This window comes from Schistocerca gregaria, chromosome 4 (genome assembly GCF_023897955.1).
Source record: "Schistocerca gregaria isolate iqSchGreg1 chromosome 4, iqSchGreg1.2, whole genome shotgun sequence".
NCBI classification, from domain to species: domain Eukaryota; kingdom Metazoa; phylum Arthropoda; class Insecta; order Orthoptera; family Acrididae; genus Schistocerca; species Schistocerca gregaria.
The window spans coordinates 645419401-645434318 of record NC_064923.1 but is presented as its reverse complement, the minus strand read 5'-3'; the positions used below and the strand labels follow the sequence as shown (position 1 = coordinate 645434318).

Below are 14918 nucleotides of genomic sequence, written 5' to 3'. Positions count from 1 at the left end.
ATAATATTGCGCAACGGTATACCATTTCTTTTTGCATTAAATTGGGTGAAAATGCGGCGACAACTTACAGTAAACTTCAGAAGGCCTTTGGAGAGGAGGTTATGTCAAGATCTCAAGTTTTTCGTTGGCATAAAATGTTTAGTGAAGGCAGAACGAATGTTGAAGATGAAGACTTCAGTGGACGACCATCAACCTCACGGACGGATGTCAACTTGGCCAGGGTGCGTGAACTCGTACGATCTGATCGAAGACTATCCGTGAAAATGATTGCAGAAGAACTGAACATCAATCGAGAAATGATTCGTCTAATAATAACTGAAGATCTTGGTATGACAAAGATTTGTGCAAAAATGGTCCCCAAAAATCTCACACCACAACAGCGAGAAATACGGAAAAATGTGGCAGCCGATCTGTCAGAGCAAACGGAAATCAATCCAGAATGGTTGAGCCGTGTTATCACTGGTGATGAAAGTTGGTTTTTTCAGTACGACCCAGAGACAAAACGCCAAAGTTCGCCAAGGTGCTCAGAGAGATCACCCAGACCAAAAAAAGCTCGCATGTCAAAGTCAAAAGTGAAATGCATGCTTGCGTGCTTCTTTGATTCCAAGGGAATTGTTCATAAAGAGTGAGTGCCTCCTGAACAAACAGTTAACCAATATTATTACAGAGAAATTTTAGAAAGACTTCGTAAAAGAGCTCTTCGTGTCCGTGCCAACATTGCTGATAATTGGATTCTGCATCACGATAATGCGCCATCCCATACTGTTCTGTCAGTACAGCTATTTTTAACCTCAAAACACATTTCAGTACTACCATAGCCACCTCATTCACCAGACATCGTCCGTGCGACCTTTTTCTATTTCCAAGAGTCAAAACGGTGGTCGAAGGACACCATTTTCAAACAACACAAGATGTCCAAAAAGCTGTGACGAGGGTCTTGGAGGATATTACAGAAGATGAGTTCCAGGAATGTTACCATCAGTGGCAGAAGCGCTGGAAAAAGTGTGTGCAATCAAAAGGGAATTACTTTGAAGGAGACAACACGAAACTTGATTAAAACGGTAAGCAACATTTTTTTTCACATCAGTCTCATTACTTTATTGTCGCACCTCGTATAACGCTTCGTGACAGGATGCACTGTTATGCTGATACAACCAACATCTCCGAACCGTCTCTCTACTGTACACAGTACGTAGTGCTGTTAAATGTGTCCGTATTCTTCCGCATTAGCATTTTCTTAAGCACAATAAGGGAACCACAACCTAACCACAAAAAACGACCTATTCGTAATACCGCCTCTTCCATACTGCACTACTGCTATTACACATGATGTTAGGTAAGATTCGCCAAGCATTCGCCAAACCCAAACCTTCCCTGGGATTGCCGCAGGATGTAGCGTGATCCCTTACTCCAAATCATTCGTTTCCAGCCATCCAGTGTCCAGTGGTGTTTCTCTTTATACCATCTTAAGCGTCGCCTAGTAACGAGTTTTTACAACCACGCTCCGCAATGTTCAACGGTCCTTCTGCATTAGTACACGAGGTCTGCCTGGTCTTGGTTTAGTAAAAAAAAAAAAAAAATGTATATTTACGGAGTCTGATCGAACAGCGCGTGCTTTCACGGCAGCTATTTTACTGACGATTTTTTATAGGGAAGTTGGTGGCGGTGGGGTGGGAGAAGGCTGCTATTTTATATGTAGCCCAGGATATATTTTTTCGCTCAATTGTTTGTCTTCTGCTCCTACAACTATCTTCGGAAGTTACAGAGATACATGGATACATTCCTTGGCGTTAAATGCTTCAAAAGTGATTACATGGAGAGCTTATTGGTCGAAATCCCCATCCAAACATTGTCGAACATTAGTTACGACGACACAAGACGACAGGGGTCGTCTGGGACTGTTTCTGATGGTTGGACCAATAAAGTATGGGAATTATTTGCTTCTAGGAGCAAATAGCTCGCTATCACCTTAGCCTCTGAAGATGTCTCTCGCACTGAAGCACGAGAAGTTAGCCAGAAAAATATGACTTTACTGTGGCCTCAAAGACTCAACACACTTGAAACACTGTCAGATTTAAACTGTGGTGGACCGGCAAACTAAACTGGGACTTTCGCCTTTTCCTGGCAAGCGTTCTACCGACTCCACTAAGCATGACTCAGTCGGTAACTTAATTGGTAAAGCACTTTCCAGCGAAAGGCAAATGTCCCATATTCGAGAGCCAGTCAGGCACACAGTTTCAAGCCAACAGGAAGCTTCAAATCAGCAAACACTTCGCTCCAAAGTGAAAATTCATTCTGGAACCTAAACACAGTTCTCACCACAAAATATTTACGAATTAAGGTTGTCAGGAGATGGCTCCTTTTGTCACGTGTCATGTTGATACATTCACTAAAATTTTGGCAGCTACTTCATAATCTACCTATTCCGTGAGTATTTCTTTAACGAAACAATGCTGTAGTAAACAAGTCTCACCTTAATGTGAAATGTTTTGCTGTCCTAATAGGAAATAGACTATTGCTTTAAAAATGTGTTTCACTGAAAGATAAGAGAAAAATGAAGTAAGAAAGTAACAGAATAAATTTCAGGGCAGCTTCCTTCATTCGTCACCTACAATTGGGCCGGTCTGCTGCTTGGTTACATCGGTAGAAGGCTGGAGTAGTTTCCATCAACTTTATCTCGTCACATCAATAATCAGGCAGAGAAAACACATCTTATCACCCATGTGCCCAGAAACTGGAAAAGTGGATTTTACTTTTATTTAATTCAAAGAAATATTTTACGAGTACATTTTGTGTCTGTTCATGTACGTACGTTTGTATTGGTTCCAAATCACCTATCTTGTATTAATCTCTTTATCGCCCCATTTACATAGGGCAGCCTGCACAGTTTTGATAGCGTAGTGTATATGCTCTCTCTTCTATCATGCGGCTGTTTTCAACGTAAACCTGTAATGTACTATACGTATGTTTTTGAATAGGGTCCACCTTCAGCAAAACACAATTTTGTTTTTTAACCCAAACATGTTTCATGCAGTCGCAGAATCTTCAGTGGGCTTTTATTTTTCATCTGTTAACGACAAAGAGTGTTCTTTGCTGTTTGTATATATGTAGCTATTAGTTTTTAAATCGTAATTACAGATATTTGAAAAAACACATAAATTGCGAATTCATACCTTTTTACCACATGGTGTGGTTTTCTGATATGTTGTTTTTCTACAGTGACCGTTTTGTTCCACAGTTTGTCATCTGCAACCACTCATACCTTAAAGTAGATAAATTGTTTAAGCCAAAATTACAGTTGGAAAACTTGTTATTTCTATGCCTGAAATTATTTAATTCTATTGTGTGTGTGTCTATTTACACTATGTTTCACTTACAGTTTCCTTTTAATCATCTTCATCACTGTCAGTCACTATATATTGAGTTGCCACTGTCACTGTAACTCTTTCATTGCTTTACCAGATGTAAAAACAAACATGGCGAGCAGTGGAACAATTTAATGTGTAAAAACAAGATGGCTGACAGTGGAACAGTTGAAGGTGTTCCTGGCGGTTGTTCTGAATCTTTCAGAGGCGTCTGTGATTCTTATTCTTTGTGTGTGTGTGTGTGTGTGTGTGTGTGTGTGTGTGTGTGTGTGAGGGAGAGAGAGAGAGAGAGGGAGAGAGAGAGAGAGAGAGAGAGAGAAAAGGTCTCTTTTGTGTGTGTGTGTGTGTGTGTGTGTGTGTGTGTGAAAAGCGAGAGAGAGAGAGAGAGAGAGAGAGAGAGAGAGAGAGAGAGAGAGAGAGAAAGAGAGAGAGTGACAGCAGATTTTAGAATTGTTTTTGTGTGTGTGGGGGGGGGAGGGGCTGGGATGGTGGGGGGGGAGGGGGAGGTGAGAGCTCTATTGATTGGCCTTGTCTAATAATTCTTTGAGGGCAGAGAACAAAGTGCCATTGCAGAGAGCTGTGTATTCATTTATCTCTTGTTTGCCTTCCACTATGGCTTTTTGTATCTGATAATTTTCTTCAATTATTAGTCTTGTTTTTACAGCTGGTAAAGCAGTGAAACAGTTCAGTGAACGTGACAGTAGCAACCCAATATATAGTGTCTGACAGTGATGAAGATGTTTAAAAGGAAAATGTAAGTGAAACAATATGTAAATACACACACACATACACACATAGAATTAAATATTTTCAGGCATAGAAATAACAAGTTTTCAAATCGTACTTTTGGCTTAAACAATTTATCTACTTTAAGGTATAAGTGGTTGCAGATGAAAAACTGTGGAACAAAAAGGTCACTGTAGAAACACAACACATCAGAAAAACCACACCAAGTGGTAAGAAGATATGTATTCGTAATTTATGTGTTTTTCAAGTATCTGTAATTACGTTTTAAAAACAAATAACTACATGTATACAAACAACAAACAACACTCTTTATCATTAACAGATGAAAAATAAAAGCCCACTGAAGATGCTGCAACTGCAGTGAAATATGTATGCGTTAAAAAACAAAACTGTGTTTTGCTAAACTCGGACCCTATCAAAAACATACGTATTGTTAAAGCAAACACGGAAGAAAAGAGTTTCAACCCAAGGTCACTGTAATGTACTATTAATAATATCGAAATCTACAGTTATAAACATTTAATACACTGCTGGCCATTAAAATTGCTTCACCATGAAGATGACGTGCTACAGACGCGAAATTTAACCCGCAGGAAGAAGATGCAGTGATATGAAAATGCTTAGCTTTTCAGAGCATTCACACAAGGGTGGCGCAGGTGGCGACACCTACAACGAGCTGACATGAAGAAAATTTCCAACCGATTTCTCATACACAAACAGCAGTTGACCGGTGTTGCCTGGTGAAACGTTGTTGTGATGCCTTGTGTAAGGAGCATAAATGCGTACCATCACGTTTCCGACTTTGATAAAGGTCGGATTGTAGCCTATTGCGATTGCAGTTTATCTTACTGCGACATTGCTTCTCGCGTTGGTCGAGATCCAGTGACTGTTAGCAAAATATGGAATCGGTGGGTTTAGGAGGGTAATACGGAATTCCGTGCTGGATCCCAACGGCCTTCTATGACTAGCAGTCGAGATGACAGGCATCTTATCCGCATGGCTGTAACGGATCGTGCAGCCACGTCTCGATCCCTGAGTCAACAGATGGGGACTCAACGACGAAACTGGGTGCACGAATGGCAAAACGTTATTTTGTCGGATGATGAATCCAGGTTCTGTTTACAGCATCATGATGGTCGAATCCGTGTCTGGCGACATCGCGGTGAACGCACATTAGAAGCGTGTATTCATCATCGCCGTACTGGCATAAAATGGCTCTGAGCACTATGGGACCTAACATCTGTGGTCATCAGTCCCCTAGAACTTAGAACTACTTAAACCTAACTAACCTAAGGACATCACACACATCCATGCCTGAGGCAGGATTCGAACCTGCGACCGTAGTAGTCCCGCGGTTCTGGACTGAGCGCCTGAACCGCTAGACCACCGCGGCCAGCTGTACTGGCATATCACCCGGCGTGATGATATGGGGTACCATTGGTTACGTGTCACGGGCACCTCTTGTTCGCATTGACGGCACTTTGAACAGTGGACGGTACATTTCAGATGTGTTACGACCCGTGGCTCTGCCCTTCATTTGATCCCTGCGAAACCCTACATTTCAGCAGGATAATGCACCTTCCGCAAGTTGCAGGTCCTGTTCGGCCTTTCTGGATACAGAAAATGTTCGACTGCTGCCCTGGCCAGCACATTCTCCAGATCTCTCACCAATTGAAAATGTCTGGTCAATGGTGGCTGAGCAACTGGCTCGTCACAATACGCCAGTCACTAGTCTTGATGAACTATGGTATCGTGTTGAAGCTGCATGGGCAGCTGTACCTGTACATGCCATCCAAGCTCCGTTTGACTCAATGCCCAGGCGTACCAAGGCCGTAATTGCGACCAGAGGTGGTTGCTCTGTGTACTGATTTCTCAGGATATATGCACCCAAACTGCGTGGAAATGTAATCACATGTCAGTTTTAGTATAATATATTTGTCCAATGAATACCCGTTTATCATCTGCATTTCTTCTTGGTGTAGCAGTTTTAATGGCCAGTAGTGTACTTGGAGAAAGTCGGAGAGCTTGCGATGTGAACCTAACAACTCGGTAAGGTTTCCAACACGCAGGTCGTAAGTAGGTTGTTTTTCTGACTGCAGGGCCCTGGAGTCGGTGATTTGCGATGCCAGCGACCAGGAGTACGCGGTTAATGTGGCGCATGCTGGCCGGCGTAACGCAGACATCACCCTGCAGCTACAGGCAAGTTCTCGCCGGAGACAAATGCAGTGATTCTTCACGAGAAACATAAATGTTCATACTGCGGTATTTTGTTAACAAGAGTAATCGCAGTCATTTCCCAACCGTAAAATCGAATAGGGGTGTCAAAGACCTGCAAGGCTAGTTCAGGTTTTGTTCTGCAAGCACTCTATGAGAAAGAGTAACAGGAAATAGTTCAGAAATCCCCATATCTCAACCAAGCATTCCAATGAAAAAAAGTCATTCCAAAGAGTATCAGAACAGTCGAAACTCATTGCGGTAGGAAAGGACGTGCCACACCGAATACTAGAGCAGTACTTTAACGATATCCAATATTGTCATCGCTAGGGGCAAACAATTGACTGTTGAGTACACATTTGTATTATTCTTGTATGTGGAATAATGAACCTGTGATTTTGAGAAATACCTCATTATGATGTCATGAAACTAGATGGAATTTTACACCTGATGTGGCGATGAACAGAATGATGCCTCACCTCGGAAGATCAAAATTAACTGAACCACCTGCGGCAATGATAGTTTGTGACGCCATTTCTCACGTCAAAATCTAAATTTCTGCTTGTCTGCATCAAACTACCGCATCTGTGTGGCACTGAATGTCTAGATGATATCTCTGTTGTAGCTATTGGACCATATTATACACTGCGCAACAGTGCAGGATCATTTTTTCTGAACCCCGCATTTGCCTCCCGTGCCAAAGCATAATTTTTAAATTTGGCTCAAAGTGATGTAAAAGCGCGGCGCTCTGCGACATCACCCTCTGACTCGACGACGTTTCAAACAGCAAACTGTCGACGCATCCGGAAGAAAGGGCAGGGCTCAGAAGTTCGTGTGACGTTTAAAATAGGTTAATTATGTCACACTGGCACCAAATTTCACCACAATCCTGCCAAACGCCACCGTGGACGTGTCTCACGATAGAAAGGTCATCACAGCCCTTCTTACACACATTACACGCCTTCTGATGGCGCCCTGAAATCACGCCGTTTTGTTATGGTTTGTCGAGGTAAACATTTCAAAGTATTACCGTTCAGAATTTAAACGAAAAGGTCTCAGAGCGATACCATAAAGTGCGTCAATGAGACCAGTGACGGTGGTCCCATACATTTCGCGACCGGAAACGACAGTTTTCAGTGTGCTGAGCAATGGGAAGACATTCTTCATAACCTTTGATGCTGCTGATACCCTCAGACGTTTCAACCCTTCTCTGTGGACACTGGGGGCCACATCCCCAATGCGCACGAACTCACTCCTTTGGAGTACACTGTGACTGCAATTTTTACTCTTGAGTACAGACTTGAACCATTAAAGACCGCTTGAAACCACTCGACGAAACCTGAACGTGATCTGAGGCAGCAAAGGGTCATTAAGCTTTTTCAGTGCTCCGTTGTCACACCCTCCTATGGCTTGATAATGGACGGGCATAACATTGACACATGAGATAATATAGCAACAAAGGGTCCCCCTAAGACCCGCCAGTTCATAAAAACACTCGGAAGCAGCTGTCCACATTTATTGAGAATTTTAAAAATGTACCTCTACAGAGAAAACCTGCAAAGTATCCCAAGGCGCCTGCAAGTAGGCAAGCACTAAATGCACCTCTGAGATCAGCTGCCTGCCTGCAAGACCCTAGGAGTATTACTCTACAGGATATTTCTCTTTGGTCCAGAATCATGAAATTTGAGAAGGAGCAAGGTTTCACACTACAAGTAAGGGAAAAAGTCCAAAAATTGTGAATTTGTAATTATATCACATCAGTTTTTTTGTCATTTGATATGATTGTCTGTCTGTCTAACTTACTATTAAGACCCCTTTTTCTTAGGAACGTGCTAGCTGAAATGTGTTATATACTGTGGTCTATGGTTGCTCAATATTTTGATACCAGCAAACTCAGTGGTCTAGAACCATGAAATTTGTCAAGAAACAGGGTTACACTGTAGGAATAATGGAAAAAATCGAAAAATTGTGAATTTACAGTTATATCACATCAGTTTTCTTGTCAGTTGATATGATTATCTATCTGTTTGACTTACTATTAAGACCCCTTTTTCTCAGGAACGTGCTAGCTGAAATTTGTTATATACTGTGGTCTATGGTTCCTTAACATTTTGTTACCAGCAAACTCACTGGTCTAGAACCATGAAATTTGGTAAGAAACAGGGTTCCGCTGCAGAAGTAAAGGAAAATATCCAAAAATCGTGAATCTGTTATTATATCACAATTGTCTGTCTGTCGGTCCGTCTGTTAAGCCCCTTGTCTCAGGAATGGGTAGACGTATCAGTTTGAAATTTATGTGACGAACTAAGGTCTGTGGTTCCTCGGCCGTGTAATAAATGTAAGATTCTCAGTCAATGCAGTCAAGAGATACGACCATTTATGTCTTATGTTCTTATACACGCAAACTCCCTCATTGAAACCCGTGGGATTCTTCCCGTAGACCTAGAATGATGAAATTTAGCAAGAAGCGAAGTTTCACAGCACAAGTAAAGAAAAAAAAATAGAAAATTGTTAATTTGTAATTATATCACACGGAAAAAATATTTATTTTGTCATTTGTTATCCTACTTAAAACTAAAAATTAAAACATTCTCGAAAGTCTTGGAATTCCAATGATCGATACCGCGCCAATATCGCTCTCGATAACAGGCAAAACTCGTCGAGATTCTCGATTCCTAGTATGAATGAAATATATATATACAAAATTAACCTTCAGAGCCGAGTCCTACTCGCACCTGGCCAATTTTTTAGTCTGTTGAATGTCTTTATTCCCTCATGAAATATCACGAGTAATGTGAACAACACAAAATGTCTCTACAACCTTTTTACAATCTCTCTGAGAGCCACCACATCTTGACGTTTCGAAAGCTCGCAAATTTCAAACCGTCTAGGTCTTTCCCACTCCCAGCTAATCACAGCCCATTTTCTGGGATGACGAAAAGCATCCCCTCCCCTAGAACGTGTACCTATCGCCAAGCCGCTCATCGGTCGGCGCGCGCCGACTCCCGCCTCGTAAATAAGCAAATCATCCCGTGACCGCTAGCTGTCATTCTGCTGCCATACTGCTCATACATATCGACACGTAGTCTTGCGAAGGTTCCACCTTGTTACGTTACAGTCTATGTTCGTAAACCTTAAAACTTCTGTTTGAATCTACATCGAAGAGCCAAAGAAACTGGTATAGGCATGCGTATTCCAATACAGAGATATGTAAACAGGCAGAATACGGCGCTGCGGTCGGCAACGACTATATAAGACAACAAGTGTCTGGCGAAGTCGTTAGATCGGTTACTGCAGCTACAATGGCACGTTATCATGAGTTAAGGTAGTTTGAACGTGGTTTTGTAGTCGGCGCACGATCGATGGGACACAGCATCTCCGAGGTAGCGATGAAGGGGGGGGGGGGAGGGGGGGGGACGTTTCCCGTTCGACCATACGCGAGGGTACCGTGAATATCATGAATCCGCTAAAACACCAAATCTCCGACATCGGTGCGGCCGGAAAAAGATGCTGCAAGAACGGGGCCATCGACGACTGAAGAGAATCGTTCAACGTGACATAAGTGCATCCCTTCCGCAAATTCCTGCAGATTTCAATGCTGGGCCATCAGCAAGTGTCAACGGGAGAACCATTCAATGAAACATAATCGATATGGGCTTTCGGAACCAAAGGCCCACTCGTGACCTCACGATACAAAGCTTTACCCCTCACCTGGGCCCGTCAACACCGACACTCGACTGTTGATGACTGGAGACCTGTTGCCTGGTAGGACGAGTCTCGTTTCAAATAGTATCGAACGGATGGACGTGTACGAATATGAAGACAACCTCATGAATCCATTGATCCTGCATGCTAGCAGAGGACTGTTCAAGCTGGTGGATGCTCTGTAACGGTGTGGAGCGTTGGAGTGATATGGGACCACTGATGCGTCTAGATACGACTCAGATAGGTGACACATAGGTAAGCATCCTGTCTGATCACCTGCATCCATTCGTGTCCATTGTGCATTCCGACCTGCTTGGGAAATTCCAGAAGGGCAATGCGACACTCCACACGTCCAGAATTTCTACAGAGTGACTCCAGGAACACTCTTATGAGTTTAAAAACTCCCGCTGGCCACCAAAGTACCCAGAAACGAACATTGTTGCAACATGCTGTTCAGAAGAAATCTCCAGCGCCTCGTACTCTTACAGATTTATGGACAGCCCTGCAGGATTCGTGGCGCCACTTCCCTCCAGCACTACTTCAGACACTAATCGAGTCCACGCCACGTCGTGTTGCGGCACTTCTGCGTGCTCGAGGTGGCCCTACACGATATTAGGCAGGTGCAACAGCTTCTTTGGCTCTTCAGTGTATATATACTGCCTCAGAAAAGAGTGAAGCAACCAGGAGAACAGAAAAGAAATGAAACTTCACGGATTGAGAGGGTATGTAGCACTATTTGAGTGATTACGATGCCGATATTTGGCAGTAGGAGCCCACTTATTAGTATGACATTACACTTGACATGGATGCATGAACCGATACAGTTGGCAAGGGTGTCATAAAGCCATTGTGTCCACTCCTGCCGTAAGGGCGCCTTGTCACCGTTCGGACGGCTCCCCCCGTCGGAGGTTCGCGTCCTCCTTCGGTCTTGGGTCTGTTTTGCCTTTTGCGTAAGTTAGTTTAAGTTAGATTAAATAGTTTGTATGCCTAGGGACCGATGATCTCAGCAGTTCGGTCCATAGGCACTTACCATATACTATACTGTTCGCTCCTAAGGCAAGCTGGTCCCTCATATCCTGAAAACTGGGAATAGTAAGGAGTTGACTTATACGATGGCCCCAAACACGTTCTGTCGGAGACAGATACGGGGCTCATGCTGGGCATGGGAGTGTGTCATCACCACACAGACAGTTCATAGAGAAAAGTGTCCTGTGTGGACGAGCACTATCGTGTTAGTAAATGGCACCGCGATACTGTCACATGCGAGGTAGCATATGAGGACGCAGGTTGTCCGTGACGTATCATCTGCATTTAGGGCTCCCTCGGTCACTACCATCCGTGACGACCTGAAATCACACAAGATGGCTCTCCACACTATGACGCTAGTAACATCACCGCTGTGCCTGTCCAAACGTTGGAAGAATGGGGCCTCTCGTCACGTCGCCGTCATACTTGTCAATGACGGTCATCCAGGGTAGTGCAGAACCGCGATTTACTGCTGAACACATTGAGACGCCATTCATCAGTAGTTCATGGTTCCTGTCATGCCACCACACCAAACGCTGCAGTTTGTGTTGTGCTATTAACGGCAGCCTATGCAACGGACGGTAGTTCCCTAGTTCATCTGCTGCAGGTCTCCAACTAGTGATGCAGCATGAGACAGAATGTTGTAGGGAATCCATTCCTTGTGCTCGGATGGCAGGCGCAGATGTGCCTGGTGCACAATTCGGCGAACCACCATTGTGGTTGATCAGACACCGCCGGCCAGAACCTTGATGACGACTATGCTTGCCCTCACATTCCCAGGCAGTCCAACACAGGGCCACTGTCACATACGAATTCCCCGCAAATCTGGATGCTGCACAACTAAACCAGCTGACCAAATTAACAGCGATAGTGAGGCCGTCTTTAAACTTTGTCAGGTAATGATAATCCTGACTCGCACGTGCACACGATGTCCTCATATCCTTCAAAGCGATCACATACATGAGCGAACATGTGTTCTGTGTGTTTTTTCTGTTTTTTCAAGCAGTGTAGATCACTCATATGCAATTTATATTTCATGAATTGAATATTATTTTGAAGATAAGATCGCTTCAGCTGTAAGTCCTTTATTTATCAGCACGACCGTTTACTTAGCATTATAGCTGCATCATCAGGTGCAGCCTGTACAAATTACCAGAGAAAACGTCATAAAGTCATGTAAGACAAGAAAACGTAATTTTTTTGAAATTTGTGGTAAGGTCTTATAGGACCTAATTGTTGAGGTCATCGGCCCCTAAGGTTACGCACTACTTAATTGATGTAAAACGTGCTAATAAACAAAGGACTTACAACTGAAGCGGTCTTATCTACAAAATGATGTATCCATGCTGTGATGCCCTGACAACGAAGTCCGTTGAAATACACTACTGGCCATTAAAGTTGCTACACCACGAAGATGACGTGCTACAGACGCTAAATTTAATCGACTGGAAGAAGATGCTGTGATATGCAAATGATTAGCTTTTCAGAGCATCCACACAAGGCTGGCGCCGGTGGCGACACCTATAACGTGCTGACATGAGGAAAGTTTGCAACCGATTTCTCGTACAACAACAGCAGTTGAGCGGCGTTGGCTGGTGTAACGTTGTTGTGATGCCTCGTGTAAGGAGCAGAAATGCGTACCATCATTTTTCCGACTTTGATAAAGGTCGGATTGTAGCCTATTGCAATTGCGGTTTATCGTATCGCGACATTGCTGCTCGCGTTGGTCGAAATCCAATGACTGTTAACAGAATATGGAATCGGTGGGTTCAGGAGGGTAATACGAAACGCCGTGCTGGATCCCAACGGCCTCGTATAACTAGCAGTCGAGATGACACGCATCTTCTCCGCATGGCTGTAACGGATCGTGCAGCCACGTCTCGATCCATGAGTCAACAAATGGGGGCGTTTGCAAGACAAAAACCGTCTGCACGAACAGTTCGACGACGTTTGCAGCAGCATGGACTATCAGCTCGGAGACCATGGCTGCGGTTACCCTTGACGCTGCATCACAGGCAGGAGCGCCTGCGATGGTGTACCTGGGTGCATGAATGGTAAAACGTCATTTTTTCGGGTGAATCCAGGTTCTGTTTACAGCATCACGACGGTCGCGTTCGTGTTTGGCGACATCGCGGTGAACGCACACTGGAAGCGTGTATTCGTCGTCCTCAAACTGGCGTATCACCCAGCGTGATAGTATGGGGGGGGCACTGGTTACACGTCTCGGTCACCTCTTTGTCGCATTGACGGCACTTTGAACAGTGGACGTTACATTTCACAAGTGTTACGATCTCTGGCTCTACCCTTCATTCGATCCCTGCGAAACGCTACATTTCAGCAGGATAATGTACGACTGCATGTTGCACGTCCTGTACGGGCCTTTCTAGATACAGATAATTTTCGACTGAAGCCTTGGTCAGCACATTCTCCAGATCTCTCACCAATCGAAAACGTCTGGTCAATGGTGGCCGAGCAACTGGCTCGTTACAATACGCCAGTCACTACTCTTGATGAACTGTGGCATCGTGTTGAAGCTGCATGGGCAGCTGTACCTGTACACGCCATCCAAGCTCTGTTTGACTCAATGCCCAGGAGTATCACGGCGTTATTACGGCCAGAGGTGGTTGTTCTGGGTACTGATTTCTGAGGATCTATGCACCCAAATTGCATGAAAATGTAATCAAATGTCAGTTCTAGTATAATATATTTGTCCATTGAATTTCCGTTTATCATCTGCATTTCTTGTTGCTGTATCAATTTTAATGTCGAGTATTGAAAATTTATTCCGGTGTAGCTTTTTGAACAAGCATAACGCCACCAACAACCATATCGACGCTCTCCAGCTTTCTTGATGTTTTTTAATCAGGCTCACTGGAGCACTCTCTCCGTAGCTGCGTGTGGCCGAGCTAGAGAAGGAACTGCAAGCGGAAAAGGCGGCTCGCGCCCAGCTGGAGGCGGAAGCTGCAGAGAGGGTACGCCCGCCTCCTCCGCCCCCACAGCCATCCGCGCTGTCCGTAAAGCGCGACGCCAAGAAGGCGGGCAGCCCAGGTACCAAGAAGGGGAAGGGCGGCGACGGCGAAGACGGGCCGACGGTCGAGGAGTTGATGGAGCGCCTGCACACGGTGACCGCAGAGCTGCAGGAGGCGAGGACGCTGCTCGAGGACGCTGAGGCCACCCGGAAGCGGCAGGCCGCCGACTACGCCGTCCTGCGCGAGGACGTGCGCGACCTGCACTCCAGGGTGGCGGCGGTAGGTGCTCGGCGGCTGCGCAAAGCCCCCTCTGACTAGTCTGCTTTCATACTCGTCTCTTATGCACTTATAGTGACGAAAATGGAAACACCTTGAGCGAACTCTGCTGATACTACAGCATTTACAGGCAAGGGCGATGTAGCAACACAAAGATATTGTAGCAATAGTCAAAGCTTGTTCACACATGGTTTTGCTTTGTATGAGCTATGTACACTACTGGCCATTAAAATTGCTACACCAAGAAGAAATTCAGATGATAAACGGGAATTCAGTGAACAAATATATTATACTAGAACTGACATGTGATTACGTTTTCACGCAGTTTTGGTGCATAGATCCTGAGAAATCAGTACTCAGAACAACCACCTCTAGCCGTAATGACGGCCTTGATACGCCTGGGCATTGAGTCAAACAGAGCTTGGATGAAACTTCCTGGCAGATTAAAACTGTGTGCCCGACAGAGACTCGAACTCGGGACCTTTGCCTTTCGCGGGCAAGTGCTCTACCGACTGAGCTACCGAAGCACGACTCACGCCCGGTACTCACAGCTTTACTTCTGCCAGTATCCGTCTCCTACCTTTCTGGCGTATTGTGACGAGCCAGTTGCTCGGCC

General features: G+C 44.6%; 1 protein-coding gene across 1 annotated transcript in view; it reads left to right on the top strand.

Annotated features, from left to right (window-relative positions):
• Positions 1-14918, top strand: part of LOC126267847 (myosin-7B-like) — a 127204-nt gene that overhangs the window by 45511 nt on the left and 66775 nt on the right. The window contains exons 4-5 of the mRNA XM_049973155.1: positions 6212-6311; positions 13949-14305. Coding sequence (XP_049829112.1) covers positions 6212-6311; positions 13949-14305 — 457 coding nt within the window. The remainder of the gene's footprint in view (positions 1-6211; positions 6312-13948; positions 14306-14918) is intronic.